General features: G+C 35.2%; 2 protein-coding genes across 7 annotated transcripts in view; one reads left to right on the top strand and one right to left on the bottom strand.

Moving 5' to 3' along the window:
* Positions 1-23501, top strand: part of ART3 (ADP-ribosyltransferase 3 (inactive)) — a 91926-nt gene that overhangs the window by 3411 nt on the left and 65014 nt on the right. The gene's annotated exons all lie outside the window — the stretch shown is intronic.
* Positions 10413-12922, bottom strand: CXCL10 (C-X-C motif chemokine ligand 10). The gene is made up of 4 exons (XM_016156043.2): positions 12784-12922; positions 12156-12282; positions 11707-11796; positions 10413-11245 (listed from the first exon to the last, which is right to left on the bottom strand). Exons 1-4 carry the CDS (start codon positions 12842-12844, stop codon positions 11227-11229), a joined length of 297 nt encoding a protein of 98 aa, XP_016011529.1. The 5' UTR covers positions 12845-12922; the 3' UTR covers positions 10413-11226.

The raw sequence follows: 23501 nt of genomic DNA, 5'->3' as shown, positions 1-23501 counted from the left end.
GTTTTATCTGTTTTTGAATTATGTAAATATTGTACAGTATGTCCAATTTAGTCTCATTTCGTTCACTGAGTATTATGTTTGTGAGATTCATCCATGTCATGCATTCATTTTAATTGCCCTTAGTATTCTGTTTTATGACTGTACCACAAGCTATATATCCAGTTGATGGACATTTTGATTGTTTCTCATTTTGGGCTAAAATGAATATTGCTGTCATGAATATTCTTTTGCATATCTTTTGGTGCACATATATTTGCATTTTCATTGAATATATTGCTAGGAGTGGAATTACTGTTTCATAGAGTGTGTGTATATTCAGTTTAAGAAATTATACCTTTTATGTTTCTACCAGCAGTGAATGAGTTTCATTGACCCTGCATCCTCAACTATATTTAATATCAAGCTTACTGCCTTTTGATATTAATTCTTTAATTTTAATTGTTTAGAACTTTTTTCATTTTTATGTAACATTGACTTCCGTTTCTTTCTATGTATAATACTGAGTTCTATTTCTGTATGATGTAGATAATTCCATAGTTGATTGTTTCAAACTTTTTACTAATTCCCAATATTGTATAAATTGTGGATTTAAGTTATTTGCACTCCCAATTAATATCTAACTCTCCCACAAAAGTTTGTTAGTGATTTTTCTCCAGTTACAATCAAATAATGGCTGGGGCTAGAGTCATCTAGATATCCAAAATGGCATCACAGGCCTCCTCCATGTGGCCCTTTTCTCCAGCAGTATAGCCCAGTTATTAAATGGCCCCTGAGCGCTGCTCCATCTGGCCTCTCTCTTCAGTATTGCCTGCGCAGTGGTGGCAGCTGCCACCCCTCTGCTCTGCCTGCTCCTCCTCCTCCTCCAATTCCTTCACCTCCTCCCCCTCTTCTGCCTCCTTTTCCTCATCATTCCATCTTTTCCTTTTTCTCCCCACATTCCTTCACCTTTACCAGTGTTCTCTGTTTCTTCATACTGCTTCCAGTGTCTTTCATTTTAGCCTGTCTCATTTTTACTATCTAGTGTCCTTTCTTTTTAGTCTGAAGAACTCCCTTTAACATTTCTTGTAGGGCAGTTCTGATGGTAATGAACTCTCTTAGAGTCTGTTTATCTGGAAATATCTTAATTTCTCCTTTATTATTGAAGGATAGTTTTTCCAGATATAGAATTCAAAGATTTTTTTTTCTTTCAGCATCTTAAATATGTTATCCTACTGCCTTCTGATCTCCATGGTTTCTGATGAGAAATTGGCTGCTAATCTTATTGATGATCTCTTGTATATGATGAGACACTTTTCTCTTGATGCCTTCCAAGATTCTCTCTTAGTCTCTGAGTTTCAGTAGTTTGACTATTATGTATCTCAATGTAGATCTTTTTGACTTTATCCTGCTTGGAGTTAATTGAGCTTCTTGGATATGTAGATTCACATATTCCATCAGATTTGAGAAATTGGGGGCAATTATTTGTGTGAAAAAATTTTTTTTGCCCCTTTCTCTCTCCTTCTGGGGCTCAAGCATTATGACTAGTATTACTTGATGGTATACTGTAGGTCATGGGTCTTCAACCCCCTTACCGGTTTGTGGCCTGTTAGGAACCAGGCTGCATAGCAGGAGGTGAGCAGCAGACAAGCAAGCGAAGCTTCATCTGCATTTGCAGCTGCTCCCCAGTGCTAGCAACAGTGCCTCAGCTCTACCTCAGATCATCAGGCATTAGATTCTCATAGGAGCACCAGTCTCTGGTGCCAAAAAGGTTGGGGACTACTGCCATAGGTCCATTAGGCTAAACTTACTTTTCCTCATTATTTTTTCCTTTCTGCTCTTCAGACTCAATAATTTCAGTTATCTTGTCTTCAGATTTGTCGATTCTTTCGTCTGCTGACCCAACACTGTTGGTGAAACCTTCCAGTGAATTTTTTATTTCAGTTTTTTACTTTTCAGCTCCAGAATTTCTGTTTGGCTCCTTTTAATAATTTCTCGTTGTTAATATTCTCATTTTGTTCACACATCACTTTCCCAGTTTCCTTTTATTCTCTGAGCATATTTAAGACAGTTGATTTAACATCTTTGTCTAGTAAATCCATTGAGTATCTCGGATTTCTTAAGAATAGTTTTCTGTCAATTATTTACCTTTTTGGCCCATATTTTCCTGTTTTTGTTTTGTATGCTTTATGATTTGTTGTTGAAAAATAGATGCTTTTAATATTATAATGTGGTAACTCTGGAAATCTAATTCTTCCATTCAGGGATTGTCGATTTTGCTTGTTGTTGGCTGGTACCATCTATTTGTTACTTTCCCAAATATTTTTGCAAAATGGGTATTTCTTGTGTGTGGTCATTGAAGTTTGTGCATCATTATCTCTGTGGTCTCAGTCAGTGATCTGCCCTATTTCTATAAATATAAGTCATAATACATAATACATAATAGACAAATTGTTGAACTAGAAGTAGAATGACACACAAAACCTGCTCATGTGTTAGGGTAAAATTTATTTAAAGTAAATTTAAGGAAGTTATCTTCGAGACCAGAATCAAAATCGAATTCCACAAATTACTTTGGAATAGCTTCTCAAAATGAAGAAGTTAGATCTCATCCTTTTCAACATATACTTAACTCGTGCCTGAAATACAGATTTTGTTTATTTTTTTACGTATCTGTGTCCACAACCTAATGACCACCCCCTTCTGAAATCACCACTTAATGATGTCTCAAGTCAGATCTAAATGATGTTATTTTGAAAATATTCTTGTTTTTTACTTGAGATTAAAAGATTCTTAAGTCACAAAATGGAGGAAATAGCAGATGCAACAAAAGTTAGCTTTGGGGCGCAAACAGCTACTTTTGTTTTGCAGTATAGTACTACAGGAGTCAAACTTGATCTTGAAATAAAATGTATACTTCCCTTGAAAACCAAAAATGACTTACGCTGTGGCAAACAAATGTTAATATATAGCATTAATAATAAGGCTTACTTTAAAAGCTTTTTCTCTTCTGAAAATCCCCACCAGCCAGAGGGGTTGTTACACTTTATTTTTTTGTATTTTTTATTACGAAAATAATTACTGTTTTGTTTTTCAGTTACAAAACTGAGTGTACTTTTTCAAACTACATTTGCACTCACTTCAAGATTCAAATGTACTTCTGATAGGAATGGTGGTAGTGCTCCCAGTAGGAAATTGTGCTCTAGAATTTTCAACTTGTGTTATGATGTCTGTCATTGTGGATATGTCTCTTCTATCTTACCTTTCTCCTCTGGGATTGAGGTATTTGTCAATTATAGTTGCAAGGACTTACACCAAGACTTTTTGGTTACTCACATGTCTGTCATTTGTGAAAATTCATTTGTTACTTTGTAAATTTTTGTTTTGAGTGATTCAGCTAGATATAGACTTATACTTCTGTTTTCCAAAAATGTATAATTCCAGTTTAATTAGTTTTTATTTTTATATTTAAAAATGTATGTGCGATATTTCAATATCTGAAGATCTGTGGCTTGAGATTTTAATGTTTTTTGGTATTTCCTATCTCAATCCATTCTTTCTCTCCAAGCTAAATAATTGTTTTACTTAGAGCAGAGGTATGTTGAGCTACTTACAGCGGTGTATATGTGTACGTGGATAGTGTATGTGTATAGTGTTGATTCTGTGATTCTTGCTTCCTGGTCATCCTGAACTTCTTAATACTTAATAAAAATTTCACTTAGAGTTATGTTATTTTGAGCAGGCTTCAAATTCTGCTTTTTTGTTAAATTTTCTCTGAACACATCACAACCCTAAATTATCTTTCCCTTTCTCAGTAACTCTTAATGCTTATTTTAGCATTTGTAAAGTTAAGTCTTTTACCTTCAGGGCATAGGGACACCAATATATATGCCTCAAGTCTAAGTAATCTTACATGCAAACAACACTGGAAATACTTTCCTAGTATGAGGATTTATTTAAGAAACTTGAGCTGACCTCAAAGATCTGGGCCCTAAAGGAGACATTGCTGGTCCGATTTCCAAGATATTCCTACAATTTTCAAGAATATGTGAACTATTTTATTAACTATGATAACATACTTTTTTTAACCTCTAAACCACTGAGACACAAACTTTCTTTGCTGTTAAAAATTAAAGACCTCTTGGAATATTCTCAATTAAATCAAATTCAACTTAATAATATTTACTATGTACCTACTATCTTTAGGATCCAATGGGGGCAAACAAAGACAATCAAGACATAGTACTTGGCCTCAAAATTATTATAATTTAGCTGAGGAATAAAAGCACATATACAAACCAAATGTCACCAACAACAAAGGGTAGGCAAAACTAATATTCAGATAAGTGATATTTGCAAGTAATGCTGATCAAAAAAGGTATCTATAATGTTGGAAGTGATAGATGTCTTAGATATAGTTAGTAGAAATATAATATGTTAAATCAGGGAACATGTAAATATCACAAAACACTAAATTTTTTAAAGATAAAATTAAAGAATGCTATGTTCTTGCAAACATGAGAGTGAGAAGAACAGAGATCAAAGTTATAATTTGCCTAAATGGGTAAATTGAGACTGAACCATGAATGTGCCACTCTAAGCTGTGTAGGTAATGACTTCTCATGTTGTTAATGATGTTTTTATTAAGAAAACCCCAGGTAGTGATGAAGTCAATCATAAGCAGGGGCAGAACAATGTATGGTTTAGCTAGCTCCACCTCAGAAATAGCTCTGGGGTAGAGTCTGGAAGGCTTCTGTGCTATGAACTAGAGTAATCCTGTTAAAAGGTAAACTGAGGCACGCTGAAACTTTTTTGAGACATTGAGCACAGGACAATTCAAATCAGGCAGCGCCAAACCAAAAATGGTTAGGGATACTCCACTGGCAGGAGATAGCAGAGAGGTTTTTACAGAGAAGACATGAAAGCAAAGCAAATAAATTATCCGACAGCTATTGCTTAAGCAGTTTTCTTATTTGAGAAAACCCTGTTGGCTGTTTGTAATTAGTTATTGTTAATATTCATTTTTTGTAATTCAAGTGACTCTGGCTTAGGTTTTGGGTTGTTTATATTGGCTACCAAGGCATTAGAGCCACCTCAAGGTAATGATTTCCTTGTTTAATTATGTTAACAATCCATAAAGGAATTTTTGACTACAGTTATAAGGAATTATACTAAGGAAATATGCCAGTGAATTTAGGTATTACAGTTACATCTCATGACGTCTAGTAATCAGTATAAGTAAATATGCAAGTAGATCCATGTTGTCTCATCTATTCTTGTTGATGTTCATCATTACCCAGAAGGGATACCCTACAAACTGGTAGATATGATCTGTTCGGGTCTGTGATGAATTAGGACAGAGTCAAGGTTTTTAAACATTGGAGGTCACGGAACTCTACGAGACTCTGATAAAAGCTATGGATATACGTACATATAAATATTTTGCTTGTAATTTTAGGGACATTGTTGAGCCCTAAAAACCACACATCCCAAAATGAAAGTCTTCTGCTCGGGGGATGATGGCATTACAGAGACTCTTTAACTCTCCTTAAGTTCAGATTGATGTTGAACCTTTTCAACTTCTTTTTCTTTTCTTCCCTGTTCCCATTCTAAAGTTAATTGAGGTAATTTCTGTCTTGCGTATGAGCCTAGAAAATGAGATGACTAAGCTATTCTGGCTCTAATTAAATTTGAGTGTCCTGGGAAAGTTTTGCATAATATGTAAACAACATTCTTGTCTCTTTCACAAATGAAAATAAGACAAAGAGTTTATTTTTTGAAATTTTGAAAAAAGTATCTTTAGATGAATCCTAGGGGATATGGATTTCCCCTCCTCGTAATAGCTATTGCAGCTAATACAGCATTAAATTTAGTTTTGAAACATTTTTATTTTTGAAAGTCATATAATCCTTTGCTTAAAACCTTAATTCTCATATCACTTAGGGACTCTAATAATCTAGTAAACTGTTTGTCAGTGCACATATTGGATATTGTAATTGGAGAAGGTCATAGTTCCTTCTGTTGCCTACCTGGTGATTCAACAAAACTAGTAAGCTCTTTCTTTCCAAGTTTACTTTGTCCTAAGGTTTAAGAACTATCTAAGGTCTGTCCTTGGAGGGAACACTGATTTCCAAAGGATTGTAGATATGGCAAATGTCACTAACTCATTTATTCATTTAGTCAACATGTATTTATTGAGAATTATTGTGCACCCAGTACTTTTGTAGGTACCAAGGATACGGTGGTAAGACAGGTGTAGTCCCTGCTTTCATAGAACTTTGTGGAGAGAGAGAATATATAAATCAAGAAGTGAATATTTAATATTTATATTTACAGATAGTGATAAAGGCTATAAACAAAATTAAAGGAGGGTAAAGAGATTGAGTGATAGGAATGGTGCTATTTTCAATAGATTGGTGAGGAAAGCCTTCCCTGAGAAGGTAATTTTGAGCAGAGACCTGAATGAAGTGAAGGAGTGAGCTGTGGAAATGATAGAAATATGCTTGCTGTGTTTGAGGAGCAATGGGAGGCCGGTATGGCTGGAATAGAAAGGTGGGGGAAAATAGAGTGAGGCGGGAGAGTTATATAGAGGTTTACAGATTATAATGAAGGATTTTGGATTTCATTTTAAGTCTGATGGCATGCTCTTGGAAGGATGAGATATAATCTCATTTATGTTTTAAAAGTATTCTCTTGGCAATTGTATATAGAATAAACAGAAGCAGGCAAGAGGGTAAGCAAGGAGACTAATAATGACAAAGACACCGTAACCTGGTGACCTGAAATATATCCAGTAATAGTTTAATGATTTTTAACACAAGCCGTTAAATTTTAGCCTAGCAAGGAGAAGTTCTGCATATACGTGTGACTCTATTTTCAGTTCAGATCTTTCTCAGGGATGAGTAATTTCATGAAGGTCACTGAGAACATAAATCCTAACCCTTTAACATTAATATTTAGTGTCTTTGAAAATTGGTTTTTATTTGCTTAAAACTTTTTCGTTCTGATTAAAAATAGTAAAAATATTCTTTGTAGAAAACTTGGAAAATAAAAGCAAAAAGAAATAGGATTATAGATATTACCTCGAAATAGTATTTTAATTAACTCTTGGCAGTTATTTATCTTAGCAATGTTTCTGGAGGATTGCTATTTCTACTTCTATTTTATAGATAAGAACACAGAAGCCCAGGCAGATTTTAATGACTTGTTCAGAATCACCACAGTAGTTATTGTCATATTCTCAGTGCCCTTTTGAGGTTCTCAGCCAGCTTCTGAAAGGAAGAACACTGGTAGTCAACTGTCAAGCTCTAGATATGGAACAATGAATTAACTAAGTATGGTCTAACAGAAAACTAAGAAAGAATAATACAGCCATTTCCCCTTTCCCTTCTTTGTAGGAGGCCACTGTTCTTAGATCAGGTTGTAACCTTTTGATCAATGTGGGAAATATATTTCCCCAGGAAAAGATATTCTCTCCCTGAGATTTATAACATGACCATACTACAGTAGATGTGTCCACACATTTGTTCAGTATGTTTGTGAAATTTTATTTACATTGAACATGTGAACTTTCTACTTAGAAAAGAAATTCTTCACCTCTGATCTAACTTCATAAGATATAAGACTTTTATTATTTTTTAAATGTCTGTCTAGACTTCTCTTTCTGAGATAGATTTCTGTATGAGCCTTGTTTTCTTGTTTTATTTTAATTTTTTAAAGTCTCATTTTATAATTTTTCTGTTTGTGGCAGAGTCAAATACATGTTCCCTTATGGTTTCTAGCATTCATAACAAATAAGACAGTCTGTGGACTGAAGCATCTAAGAGCCAGTATTCCACTTCCATCCTTCTCTTTCCCGTCATGGCAGCCCTCGATTGAGATAGAGGGACACTATGTTCCTGAGTTAGCACAGAGGCCCTGCTAACTTACATGGAACTTTGAGCACAAAGCAAACTTTTATTGTGTTAGGTTTTTAATATTTTGGGAGCTTTGTTACTACAGCATAGCCTGGCAATCTACATTATTTTTATGTATGTTTCATAACATGTATGTAGCTTATAACTATGTAATGATGGTAGTGGCCTACTTAACATAGCATAGAAAGGCATTCATGATCTAATACTTATATGTCTCTCCAAGATTATTTCCCACAATATTCATACCTCTAACTTCATACTTATATGTTTTTTCCAGATTGAACACACCATACTATCTTATACCTAATACTTTGACATGCTGTTTCATCTCCTAGAATTCACTTTTCTGTATGTATGTATCAGATACATACAGATTTTTCAGATTCCAGATCGCCATCGCTTTCCCAGGAAAGGCTTCCCCTATTTTCTCTATTTTCCTTGTACATTTGGAGTTTTTTTCAGGCCTCAGAGTTTTTTTCTGTTCGAATTTATTTATCTTTATTTATATCATTAATAATAAATTATAAACCCACAATACAGTCATTTCTTATAACCTGATATATAGGGGACATAAATATTTGTTAAATGAATACCCTACCTTTGAACAGAGGGCAGTTTAAATATTGGTTAGTACCTTCCTGAAAATTACTTGACTGTCAGTTGAGAATGAGATAGGTGATGTTTTTGTATAGGATTAGGGTGTTAGAAAGAGAAAGAAAATGAGAGGGCAGTTCTGTCACTTCAGAGTCTAGCTGTGACCCAGTTAAGGCTCCCACAGTAATGGTCGTATACCATATTCCTGTATCATATGCAAGAATGTGATGGCTCATGCATGGGGGCTCTCTCACTCTCACCCGCTTTTTTTTCCAGTGTCCCCCATTGATATATAATTGACATATAACATTATATTAGTTTTATGCATAAAACAATGATTCGATATTTGTATATATTGTGAAATACCATAATAAGTCTAGTTAACATCCATCACCGTGCATAGTTAGAAATTTTTTCCTTTGTGATGAGAAATTTGAAGATCTACTGCCTTACTTACTATTAACTGTAGCTACCTGCTGTACATTACATCTCCAGTGATAACCTCGTCTCTTACTCTTCCGCTTTGCTATGTGAAGTTGCTTGATAGTCATGAAGACATCTCACATTTGGTAATATTCAGGAGTTCTTTGTTTTATTTGCTAGTTTGTTTTGCCTTTTTAATGTAAAATAGAGCATGTGTAGATACAGTTTAAGGAACAAATTCTGATGTACTCATTACCTATAGTAGAAATTTACTATAGTTCAGAAGCCCTTTTCATACCCTTCCCTGATTGCATTCTCTTCTCACCTCCTGAAGTAATCGCCACCCTGAATTTTAATGGAAATCATTCCTTTGTTTTTTGTTTGTTTTAATCATATATGTCTTGACTCTTTGATATAATGTCCTATTTGCCTGTTTGAAAACTTTATAGTAAATGGAATCCTGCTGCACATAACTTTAATGTGACGTTTCCTTTGTGTTTGAGATTCATCCACATTGATATGTATAGTTATACTTCATTTATCTCTGCTGCTGTATAATATCCTATTGAATTAACACACTCGAGTTTCTTTATTTATTCTATTTGTGGACATTTGGATTGTGTCCAGAGTTTTGCTGTTACAAACAATGTTTCTGTAACATTTTCTCATATATGTTCTATGCAAGAATTTATCGATGGTATATATATATATATATATATATAGTAATAGAATTGCTAGGGCATAGCATGTGCACATGCTAAATTTTATAAATACCAAACTGTTTTTCAAAGTGTCATAGCTATTTTCTCTTTCCTCATTGCTCTGAGTCCTTCCTGACAATTGATATTATCCAACTTAAAAGATTTTGGTGGTGTGCAATGGTATCCCATAATAATTCGAAGGGACACATCCCTAATTACTAATGAGGTTGAACATCTTTTCATGTTAAGGGCACGTGATTTTTTCTTCTGTGAAATTCTTATTTACTTCTGTTTTCTATTTTTCATTTAGTTGTCTATCTTTTCCTTTTTTATTCATAAGAGTTCTTTATATATACTAATATAATAATTTGTCAACTAAATGCATTTAAAATAGTTTCTTAGTGACTAATTGGATATGGGAGGGGAGGGAGAAGAAGGAGCATAGAATTATTCCCAGATTTTTGGTTTGGGCAACTGAGTGGATGATGGTGCTATTCAACTCGGACATACAATGGAGGAGGAGAAATAGATCTGGAGGGGAGGGGAATTAAAGTAACATATTTTGAAGTTTGATGTTTCTATGGGATATCCAGGTGGAGATGTCTCATAGGAAATTGACTATAAGGCTCTGAAGCTTGGGCCAAGCTCTGTTATTCCACATCAGCCCAGAAGGAATCTTGTATTGTAATTCTTAAACTCATTTGTCTTCTACCCATCCCAGCTTCTCTAGGCTATGGATTCTTCAGTATAAGCTTCCTATGAAATAAACATTTCAGTCAAATGACCCATCAGACACTTCATGTTAGTTATAGTTATTTTATTACTTTTTTGGTCTCTCAACAGTTAAATAATCATTCTTGATATTTCCAAGAGATCACACCTTTTTTTTTTAATCTTGAAAAACATCCAGCATGTTTGTCTTACATAACATGCAGCATATCTGATGTAAAAATTTCTTCCATTGGTCATTTATGTGTAGTACTTAATAATACAAGTTATTTCACAAACACTGAAAACAATATCAAAGACATATACATCTAAGAATACTGCTTTGTACAGTTTTTCATTAAATAATACTATTTTCACATACATTTCCAGACATTTCTAGCTGCTTCTATGATTTGGAATTACATATATAATAAAAATTATATATATAACCACCAGAAGATTCAGGGCCCTTTGGAATAATGGCAGTAGAAGCCCATGGAGTAAAGATCTTTCTATAAAAAATAGATTGTATGATTGTATTATCATTTTGATTGCATTCCTGTTATTTGAGATTCTAAAAACTCAAATAAGCTTAGAGGTGGAAAGATCTTTTAATAACCTTTAGAAAGTAGGAAAGGTAAGGAAAGCAGGGCTAAGGCTTCACACATTCACTAAGAATGTAGCACCCAGCATAGCTTATAGTATAATGCCAGGGCAGAGTTACTACTGAACAGCTCAGGATAATGAATCATTCACCGCCCGGTAGGAGTAACAGCTTAATTCAGTGACCGGTTGGTCACCGTTCAGGAGAACTACAATCCAGGGTCAATTAGGGCTTGACATACACTATATGAAGGGAAATGATGGCAGAGGCAGTCTCTGTGCTGTGATTATGCTTCTCTCTTTGTTCAAGGAGATCTTTTAGACCTGTAAGAAGAAGAAAGGGATGTAAAAGTGTGATACTCTCAACTTTAACTTCCATCTGGCTTCTACTTAGAACTTACTGAGTTCATAGATAACCCACCCCTCTTAGGTGAAGTATGTGGTGAGCTTTCCTGCTGCTACACAATCATTGTGGATTACAGGGGCTGCTTTATTTTTTAAGGCCAGGAAAGACTTGGGGAAAGTTTGACAGCTTTGCTTGGATAGTTATAGCTCTGCCTCAAGGTTGAAGTGACGTATTGACAATTTTAGACAGGTAGCCAGGGTAACTTTTGATACCCCAGAAGATGACACCTTGGTATATACATAAATGAAGGTAGAGGAGAGAGCATGGTACAATACACTTTTAAGCCAAGGGTCCCACAGGAAATTTCAATGCAAATATTTCTAACTTCCCAAGACTGACATTTCTTAAAGAGCAGTTCTGCAAACAATAGCAAACCTACCTTTCCTTGCTAATTGCTTTCAGTATATTCTTGACGGTCTTAGACTTTGTATTCAGACATCTTTTCTCTCCATTCTTCTTCATTGTGGCACTATAGAAGTAAATAATGAAAGTATATATTTTTTAATTTTTATTTTTATTACGGTGACCTTCGTTAACGAAATACAGTAGGTTTCAGGCATACAATTCAACAGTAAGGCGTATACACACACACACACACACACACACACATTGCATTGTGTAGGAGTGAAAATATTGAAAACAGTGTTGGGCCAATAAAACAGATGGGATATAGTTCTTAAGTCAGACGTATATCTTTCATTTTACAAGTTTCTTTTGCTAATCAGAAGTCTTAGAATCATCTCAAAACTGTTATGGATATTTTGTGATCATCACATATTTTTTTATGATTCCACCAGGCAAATTATCATTAGATGGTATATTACTCACATGATCTCAACATGTGGACATGATTGACTTGCTGGAATCACTTCAAGTTTTTCTAAGGACTTTGGATTAACAGGTTGATCACTAATCTCGATGCAGACACAGCGTGTAGTTCTAAAGAGAGGTATTCCTGCAGAAAAAGAAACAGATTCAGCAGAGGAGGTTAGCACAGTTTCCATTTCAGGCATTTAATGTTGATTAGATAGTACTTAGCAGAACCTATATTCCCATGTCATCACATATCCACTTAACCTGAGGAGTGATCCCATTATAATACAGTTCTGAATGATTATCTGAAAAAATAATATAATTGCAGCTTGTTGAGTTTAAGATCATACTCTTGAGCACAGTTCATATGGTTAATTAAGCTACGTTAACTGAGGAGCTAAGTTAACTCATTCCTTCCCATTTTCTGTGTCTTCCCTCTTTCCCTTCTGCTCCCACCATCCTTCTCGCTTATATTCCACTTGCTTCTCTGATTATAGACTCAGTGACCAGAGGGAATCTCTGCTCGTTTCCCCTTTATAGACATCTGTAAAACTTTTGCAAATACTCTATTTCTGTACTTGTAGAATTTATACACAGTACTATTTCTGACCTTACAAATTAAATATCCCTTGATGTTCCTTACCTTGAGTTCCACTCAGAGTCAGAATCATAAGGCAGAAAATAAGAACAGCACTTGGATTCATGGTGCTGTGACTGGAGGTTCCTCTGCAGTAGGCTCAGAATGTCTAAGCAGTTGAGGAGTGTCTCAGAAAACGTGGATCTAGGACGCAGTATTTATTTTGTTATGGCACTTTCCCTCTCTAACTCTGATTGGATAACATTACAGTGAACTCAGCAAATCCTGTTCCTTGGTGAAAGTCCCATGTTGCAAAATCGAAGGTGTTATTTGTCTTTATTGTGGCTTCTGAGTTATGGAATTTCCCTCCACCTTCTTTTTTTCAATAAGAGTGAGTTAGGTTTCACTTTCCAAATCATGAACTATTTCTGGAAAAACAGAACTTTATTGAATATCAAAATTTTTAAAATAGATCTTTGATCTCTTACTACCTACAAAATAAAAATGTCAACTTAACCCTCAAGTCAAAGCCCTAAATACAGTTTTAAAATGAGTATGTCTTAAAATTGTGTTTTGGGTACATTTTAATTTGCAGCATTAAGGCATAAATAAGAATATCTTGCATTTGTTCACTCTATGGGTTTCAGAGATGTCATTTATTTTCTCATTTATTCCTTCAACAATTCTGTAAGAGGATAGGAAAGTTATCTTTTATATATAGAAAAATAATCTTAGAGGTTAGATAATTGTTAGGTCATACGAAGGTCTCCATTCATTTATTCTAACTGATATTTTTTTCCTCAGCATTTATTTTAAACTTTTATAATTACTTTTAGAGGCTAAGTAATTTTTAAAAATCCTGCCAAATAACTTTTAAAAATCCTCAGTAATAGCAATTTTTCATTATTTGCAGGTAAAGCTAATATTTGGAAACAGTAATTTAGCCAGGCTTGCCCTTTGATCTAGTAGTATAATAGGTTTGGTCTTCTTGCACAAGGTTAACAATAAAGGAACTGATGAGTTTTAAAGAATTACAGAAATGTTTTGACTATTCATAGCCTCATTAGAATAAGTGAGTAGTCTCCAGTGTAACTATTTTGAGGGAAAACTTCTCATTTGAGTATCTGATTTCTGGTGTGTTAGTAAAAAAGTTTCATGTATTACAGTCAGTCTTTGAATAAAAACATCATTAGATAACATCGAGAATAAAGTAACAAAAGGACATGCCTAAAATAGGGTTATTGCAAAAACAGAGGGTGCTTTTTGAAGAAATAAATTTAAAAGAGGGGCATGAGTAGAGACCAACCTTAGAAGAACAGGATGGAAACTGATTGATTTAAGACACAGCTCTAAGAAGACTGTCAGATGCAAACAAAGGAAAAAGTGTTAGTGGTTGAACTGATAACAATGATAACTGAAATAAGCACAATTTCAACTGGATGACAAGGACAAAACTTGATGTCTTATTTTATCATTAGTACTTGGCTGATTATTCACAGCAGATAACATCAGTAGGAAGCAAGGTGATACCCATATAGTGAAACGTATTGGGCCTGATAGTGAAGTTCAGCAGTATCTAAGTCCGATTGTGTTCTTTGCAAGTGATTGATAATAGCATCCAAGATGAAATACTGTTCCAAATGCAGGCATCACCCTGCAATGGGAAATCTAATGCCAGTGGTACTTGGAACCTAGGGAAATAAATATCTGGGAGGTCTTTTCATAGTCAACTAGGCTGCAGCAGTGCAAAGGCCAGAGAAAGGCAGGGTTTCTCTCATAGAATTAGGCTAATGTACCTTACAGGTACTGGCCTGAAACTTGGCAGAGAGGCCAAGATAAAAGCTCATATCTGCAAACTGGGCACACTTACGACTTGAAAGCTCAGGTGTAGGAACTCTGTCATCAGAAGAGTGAGTGCAGTATTGCTTGGGGCAGGCAGAAATTGCTGGAATGCTGAATTTCATGTGGTAAGTCTGTGGACTTTGCTGTGGGAAACTGAAAAGACAAAAGGAAGGGAAATGAGGCAGCAACTGGTAGAACCAAGAAGACTTTCACCTAGCAAAGAGGCTTTCTTCTGATGAGGGAAGAAAGGCTTATGAGAAACAGTGACATGGAGAGGCCTTCCCAAAAGCTATTTGTGTGAAATGAAAATTGGACTATGAGTAAAAATGCCAAAAATTTTCAGAGAAATTTTGACATCATGGAAAGAAGAGGCTCTGAACAGTTCAATATTAAACAATAAAAAACACATGGTGATAATTTTGCCTTTGTTAGTATCTAAATTCTTGGCTAAGATGTCATCTTGCAACGTAAAGAGGAAAGTTAAGGCAATTAAAGAAATGTCACAAAAAATTGTATAGAAGAATGCCAGCCAACCAGTGAGGCAGGTTAGTAGAGTCTCACACGGGTGGTAATACCTCGTTAGGATTCCACAAGATCTTGTCTTCAGTTTTCTAGGTCCAGAAAAACTCCCATTTTTTCCTAATCCAGAGTAAACATGTTCTCAAAGAGTTAATTCTGCAAACCAAATCTACAAGAGTCAAAGACACAAATTCAAAAGATAATTTATAGTGAGGACCTCTCAATGACTGGGATGATTGGGTCTGGCATCCGAGCCACCCTTTTCCAGTATCAGCATACCTGGAAAGTTGAATTAATAATCTGTCTTGTGAGCATAGAATTAAAACAAAGCACTCTTTTTTTTTTTGAATGGGGAGCTGCTCAGGGAGAAGAAACTTTATAAGTGTGATCAGTGTGGAGAAGAATTCTGGGAAAAAAAATCACATTTTTAGAGACAATAGCAAACCAACTGTAATACTTGTTACATCCACTGCCAAATTTACAAGAATCATTTGAATAAAAGTCCAAATTATAACTATTACATTCCTTTCAATTTTTGCAAAGCTTTGGGCGTATTCGCTTTCTTAGTATTTAGTAATCTGAGTCTAGTTTTGGAAAAAAAAAAAAAAGAAAAAACAAAAAAAAACAGGAGTTAAGGAAGCATCCCATCTTTAGTTTCAGTTTCAAAGCCTGTTAATCTTCAAGCCTCTAATTGTGGCATCAGGCCAAAAGAAACTGCACTGACAGACTTGTTATAGACTCAAAAAAAAAAAAAAATGCTTTCCGAGAAATTAATGTGCTTAGAAGAAATTTCCTAAAAAGTAAGGAGGAGGAGTTCAGTGATTTTTGTAGAATGGGAATCCCCTCAGCCAATAATACTCTGGAAAGTATGGGAGAGGAGGGCAAAGTTTTCCCTTTCATAATTTTGACTGAGTTTCCACAAGATTCCCTCAGCTCCCACTGCCTAGTAATACTGGTTGCATGCTTTCAAATTACCCATTTGTCCCATCATTCACTGCTAGCCTGAGCAAAGTGCAAAGTGGGTGGTAGACCCTTACAGGTGTCGTGCTTGGGAAAGCTGAGAATAGCTTCTGTTCGGACGCATTTTAGATCATGCAATGCTTTACTTTCCTCACACTGGATGGGATGATGAGATGGGCTGGGAATCTAGAGATACAGTATATAGTTCTGTCTCTCGCTCTGTGAACTTGGACAATCATATTTCAGTTTTCTTAGCTTCAAATGCACATTATGATACCTCACCCATCCACCTTTCAGGTTGCTGTAAAGATAATAGGAGATTAAAAAGGTATTTTAACAAGTCTAAATGAATTTTTTACTGGCCAGCATTTCAGAAATATAGCCAGCTCTCTGGTCAAGTTTTAGCTTATCTCCTAGGCACAATATTTTCTCTCTGGACAATGCAGTTATTTGTGTGCTGAAATGTATCTGTTACAGTATTCACTAGCTAAGGCAAGACTCTTCTGATAGAACTGAGGGTTGAATCATGCAACATTTACTCTTATGAAAGGACTTATATAGGTAACCTGGCTTTTCCACAATAAATAGAAGTACGTTGTGAATTTATAAGACAAGGATACCCATTTTTCACTGCTTTTCATTGTACTGTAGGTCCTAGCCTGAAAAATAAAACAGAAAAATGAAATTAAAGCCATAAGAATTGGGAAGGAAGAAATAAAATTTTGCAGAAAAGATTGCATAGAAAACCCAAAAGAATTTAAGTTTTAGAAATATTAGCAGAATTTATCAAAGTAGGTGGATAGAAAGTCGATGTATTTATACTTTCTACATCAGTAACAAATAATTTAAAATGTCATTTCAAAAGATTATTTACAGTAGTAACAATAAATAGGAGCATAAATATTTAGGAATAAAACCAACAAAAGCAAGACTTGTTTGCAGAAAATGTGGATGAACTTTCTAAAATAGTCTCAAGTAAAATAATGTTGCGATTAAATACAGAATGATTATTCTTTTGATAAATCTCAGCAAAGCTAAAGTTAAATATTTTTAAGTATGTATATGTAAATAAACCTTTTTAAAAAGCAAGGGAGTGATCATTGCACAACGATGTGAATGTATTTAATGCCACTGAACTGTACATTTAAAAGTGGTTAAGATAGTAAAATGTTCTATGTATTTTATCAAAGCAAGGAAATAATAAACAATTCAGGGTAATGGTTATCTTGGGGTTGGAGGCACAAGAAAATGGGATCAGGAAGGAACACAGGTATATTTTAACTATTGTTAATGTTCTGGTTCTTAATTTGGGTGATGAGATCACGGGTCTTCATTATCTTATAAACATAATTATATGCATGTATCAGAGGTGACAGTGTGTCATCAACTAAAATGAAGATTAATCCAAATCTGTACACCTGAGGTCCATTAAAAATTAATTTACCATAAAATCCTCATTTCAGAGAAGTAAGTTTTAGCTTTCTGGTTCCTCCTTTGGAGAGATGCCAAAGAAATGGTGGTATAATTATGCCACTATTTTTCTGAGTTATTTCTTAGTATGAAATATTGGGAATTGTCCAAGAATATTAAATTGTAGCAATATTTTGGCTTAACATAGTGATCGATGAGTTTAAATCAACATAATGCTCAGAGAGGGTCATTGAGTTGTTCATCCGGAGATCAAAGAACTGAAAGGGGAGAGATGGAAAGATGATGGTTAGTGAATTAAATTGATTAGATGAGGTGGTAGGAGATAAAACCAGAGGAGAGGCAGAGAAGAAATAAGGATGTAGGATTTGGTTTCTTTTCCTTTTTCCTCCCTCCCTACTTCACCGTTTCCATGTTTTGTTTTGTTTTTCACGTTCTGTTTTTCTTTAACTCTCGTTTCTCTCTTCCCCCCTTTACCCTCCCTCTCCTTTTTTCCCCTCTCTGTCACACCTCTCTTTTCTCCATTTTTCTTCTCTTTGTTTGTGTTTCTTCATGTCTCCAGTAGAGCAGGTAGACTGGATTAAGATAATTGACAAACCCAAATATAGAGGATCTCAAATTGCATGGTTCTTAATACAAAGAGTTGAAGGATGGCTCGTTTCCATATTAACTGCATAAACTGCTTAGTATTAGAATTTATTTTATTAAAAATAATATATTAAAATTAATACTTAGGGTATGCTTTTTTGGTACTAGGCTGAGTTATTTTTTTTTTTAATTTATCGCAATTAATCTTAACAACCACTCTGTATGGTGCACTTGTTTTTTGATAAGCCAAAATAGAATTCCATAAGCAAGGCGTGCATTCAGATGGTGTTGTTTCAGAGCCTCTTAACCACTCTGCTCTACTACTTCTGTGAGTTGCTTTCCTCATCAGCGTCTATTGACAAAACTTGTGGCATCAGTCAACAAATTAAGGCACCTGGTCATCTTAAAGTAGTAGCTTTGTAACCCTTTATTGTCAGAGTACCAGTAATCTGAGAAGGCAGCAGGTTAACACCTTCAAAAACTGCCTTACTTTCTCAGTCTGTTTTAGGGTATGTAAGGAAAAATCTGGGCCTTATTCCAGAGGTGCATGACAGGTTCCTGGGGGTTTGTTGTGCTTCATGGAACCTTCTCTCTGTGGCCCTGTGGTTAACAACCCAGGAACAAAGATGGAAGTAGTCCGGAAAGAACGTTAGACTATAAAGGTAGTGATCAGTAAGCATAAGGGCATTAATCATGTTTCAGGACAACTCTCTATGGCAGGGGATGTTCCCAGCTCTGGGTCAAGCTGCAGAGGACAATCTGTCCTGAAGCTACTGTGTAAGGAAAAGTGAGGCCAGGGTCACTGTGAGGCCTCTACTGCAGGGGGTCCCAACCCAGCCCTTTTTCAGCATCCATTGTCCTTCAGGAAGAAGCAGATTCTCTTGCTGAAAAGGCTATCACTACTATAAATTAAAAGCCACAAGTATTTGAAGTTTTCTAAGAGCATACACATACAACACATGCCAACTCTACAAATGTGAAGATCATTTATTGTATAACTAGAAGACCATTTCTTACAGAATCTGGTGAAAACCTTTGGTTTCTGCTGCTTTAGGCACCAAGAATCCTATTTTACTAGCAAGCATTGAGTACTCGCCAAGGTTTATAGCAGGGGTGCTATAGGAATACAAGTAAATAGGACTTGGTTTCAGTCCTAGCAAGTATTGTAAGATAACCATTGGTTGAAGACCAGCCATTGAAGTTTAGGCCATCAAAGAGATCCCACGACCGCTTGAAAGGAGTCTTGGAATCTCCTGGGAGAGGAAGACCTTGTAAGCAGATAAGAAAAATGATTTGTTATAGTGGAGGTAGTAAGGGGAGAGTGATCCATTTTAAAGTGAGTATGTGTGCAATGCCTGAGGAAAGAATTATGGCAGGTTACTCTAGAATAGCCTTGAAAGATAAGTAGGTATAGGACAAATGGATAAAGGAGAAAGGGCATTTCAGATAGAAAATAACATGGAGGTGGCAAATAATCGAATATGACTGGAGTAGATCAAGGAGATGACAGCAGCATTCAGATAAATAGGCTAAGCAATGTGGATTTTATCTGAAGACAAGGAAAAGTTATTAAATATTTGAAAATAGTAATATCAGATTTGCATTTTAGAAGGTGTCAAAGAAAAACCATAGCTCTACAATAGTTAAAGCAGTAAAAACAGATTATGTTTAGGAACTACTGCAATAAGGGGGAGGGAGCTCAGTATAAAACTGGGCTCAATTCTGAACACAGCATGGAAAAGTAGAGTACCCAAGGAGGGAGGGAGGAAGTGAGTGATTGTGTGTGTGTTAGTGGATGGAAAGTTATTAAAGGGGGAGGTTAATTTTTGCTAAACTAACCCAACAGGATTCTTACTGAAGGCAGGCCAGAGTGATCAGATTTCACTGGGGGATGGGGGGAGATGAGGAATTTGACCAGATATGGAAAATGATCAGATATCAAGAGTGGGGATTCTTGCTAAACTGACTGAGCAGGATTCTCACTAAGCATGGATTAAGCCTGGAACACAGGAGCCCAAAGTCAAGGCCTAGTTGACAAGAGGGTTCAGAGGAGCAAGCTAAAGCTTGGTTAAGGAGTCTTTTTCAAAGTTTCCTTTGGAGCACTGTTGGATGGTGGTGGGAAACTGAGGCAAGGAGACTAAGGAAACTCTCATAGCAGTCTCTATAAGAGCTGATTGGGGCCTGAATTCAAACTTTAATCAGAGATAGAGACAGGGATGAATGGAAGAAATTTAATGTGATCTGGATTGCACTTTCAGGTAATGTCATTTGGACGGATGCTGACTGTAAATGGCAAGAGGTTTCTAGTCCTTGCTTTGCTTCCTATTATCTTTTTTAATGGGCTGAATGGAATGTATGTGCACGCACACATGAGAGCACACGTGTATATGGATATATTTTTTGTTGTATTGACATACAGTTTAAAGATGATTTCATTTTCAGAATTTTGTGACGACTTGGGGTATGATGAAACCAGGGCAGATAGGCCATAGTCATACATGGCTTCATAGAAGACAGGCCCAGTGTCGAGGCAGATGCAGAGGTGGGGTAGCCCTGGTCTTTTTTTTTTTAATTTCTGTAGATAACAGAAATGAACATACCTTAAAATAGAGTGCTATGTTTGCAAACTCATGCATTTGGGAGGACTTTTACAAATATGGTATACTTATTCATTTTGGGGAAGAGATAACATTTGAGAGCACTATAAAAGTACATGTGTTTTTGGTAAGAATAATACATTGTCCCCTCCTTCCTATAAATCAGATTTAAATAAAGTAATATGAATTTTTTAAATACTTTGTTTCATTTAATCAAAAGCTTTAGAAAAGGTCTAGTTTTAATTGATTCATTCTTGTCTTTTTTTGAGCAGAGTCTTAAGTATATATTTCAATATGATGTAGTTCAATAGTGCATGTTAGTCCATATTTTAGATCATCATTTAGTTTTCTTCAAGCTCTTACTCACAATTTGTCTTTTCTTTGTGTATGGTTTAAAGTAGAATTCAAATTACAATTTATGGGAAGTTACGTAAAGTAATTCACTTCAGGGCATTTCCTATATTCTACCAGTTTATTGAGCTGTACCAAGCAACTACATCTGTACTTATGGTACCAGGATTTCCAGGAAGTATGGTTATCCTTCTTTGGTACTTAAGCGAAACTATAGTTGCAATGTTCATCACGATCTCAGTCTCAAATAAAAGTTGCAGAGAAGGCAAGGTGAAGGAATTGACATTGCCTTGGCACCTGTGCCCCCCTTCACCCCTAATACCCCAAATAGTGTATGTGAGGGTATACTATTTATAATGCACAGAACCAATTGACTGCATCATAAAGATTTATAATTGTTGGTTCTGGAAATCTTTAAGAAACAGATACTAAAGAGGTATATTAATTCTATATGGGTGTATTAAGTACCATAGTCAATAGCCAAAAGTGATTAAATATAATCTTTCCTTTTCTAGCAGTATTATCCAAAACTACTCCATCCTTTGAAAGCTTCTCTTGTTTAATTAAAAGAAACAGTTCTGACTTTCTAAATCACTGTGGATATTTGGCATCTCAGGTTCCATATATTTAAAACCCAACTTGCAGTTTTTTCTGCTAAACCACATCTTCCCCTGATCTCCATATTCCTGTTAGTGGAAGTACTATGATTTTAAACCTCAAAACTTTTCTTGATTCCCTTTTTTGCCTCCACATCAGATTTAAACTTTTATTTATGATTCCTTTCCTCAGCTTCAACCTTCACATACACTCTGTCACTAAGTCTTATTGATTCTTTCTTTGCTACATAATCTCGTTGTATTTGTTTCCACCATTACCACCTTAGTTTAGCTCTAATTACTTTTATATTGTGAAATACATATAACATAAAAGTTACCATTTTAACCATTTGAAAGTATACAATTTAGTGGTATCAAGTACATTAACAATGCTGTATAATCATCACTGTTACCTAGTTCCAGAACTTTTTTGTCATCCCAAACAGAAACTCTTTATCCATTTAGTAGTCACTCCTCATTTCCTCCTTCCCTGAGCCCTTGACAACCACAAGTCTGCTTTCTGTTTCTAAGAATTTGCCTATTCTGGATATTTCATATAAATTGACTCATACAATATGTTGTCTTTTGTGTCTGGCTGCTTTTACTTTGCATATGTTTTCAGGATTCATTCATGTTGTAACATGTATCAGTATTTCATGGCTTTTTAAGCCTGGATAATATTCCATTGTGTGCATATACCACATTTTCTTTTTCCATTTATCCGTTGATGGACATTTAAGTGTTTCTACCTTTTGGATTTTGTGAATCGTGCTGTATGAACATTTGTGTGCAAGTTTTTGTTTGGAAACTATTTTCAGTTCTTTCAGGTGTATAGCTAGGAATAGAATTGCTGGCTCACATGGTAATTCTATTTAACATATTGCCCTTACAAATTTTCAGACCAGGATTTTCCAAAGTGTGGGACAATGCTAGGGGACTCACTGATAACAACATTTAATATCAATTAATTATTCTCTTTTTAACTGAAGTTAAATCATGGAGAATCTCACTTTGGTATTAGTATGACTTTCAAACATCTCACCAACTATGTAAATCTCCCTTTTAACAAATACAGGGCAGGCTTGATGGTTAGAACCTTTGCCATATAATAATATCTAGCTGAAATTTAGTATTTTTTATTACATTTCCTTTTACTGTTATATTTTATTTCTATAGCAAGTGATATTGATTTCCAATGTACAGTAGTGAAAGTTTGCTTTTTATGTAGACACATGCAAAAAAAAAGAGGTGGTACACATTTGCAAAATAAAAATTGATCAGAAATACGATTTAAAAATTATAATGATTTGAAAATGGCTTGAAGTTTGGGAAATACAGACCTGAGCTATGGCAACATATTCCCTTTTTCATTTCCAATCAACCTTTCCCATTTCCAGTCAACCTTCTGTGCCATTCCCAGAATAATTTAGAATAACTTGAGTAGGATCATTCTCCTATTCACATTTATAAATCTCTATTTTATAGAGAGTAAAATTCAAGTTTGTTTAGTTGGACATTTGATGTCCTTCATCCTTCACTCCAACCAAGCCAATCTAATTATTAATATTTTTTACCCTACCTTATACTTTTTACCACTGTGTATTCTCATGTCATTTATTCCTCAGCTGTAAGTTCCTTTCCCCTTAATTCCTGTGGCCATTCAGTCATCCATGCTCAAATATTTATTGAGGTTCTGATATGTGCTGAGCATTGTCGTGGGGGCTAGAACTACTGTGGCTTTCTTACTGAGCTTACACTTGTGGGAGAGCAGATACTAAGCACAATTCTTTAGTGATAGCTGCAATAAATAGTGTGATGGAAAAGTAGACAGTGTTATGAATACCTAATCTAGTTGAGATTAAAGGCATGATTTCAAAGACAACCTCTTGGAGAAAATGTCATT

Source organism: Rousettus aegyptiacus, unplaced genomic scaffold (assembly GCF_014176215.1).
Source record: "Rousettus aegyptiacus isolate mRouAeg1 unplaced genomic scaffold, mRouAeg1.p scaffold_m13_p_10, whole genome shotgun sequence".
In the NCBI taxonomy this organism is placed as follows: Eukaryota; Metazoa; Chordata; class Mammalia; order Chiroptera; family Pteropodidae; genus Rousettus; species Rousettus aegyptiacus.
The sequence above is the reverse complement of the archived record's forward strand: the minus strand, read 5'-3'. Positions and strand labels throughout refer to the sequence as shown.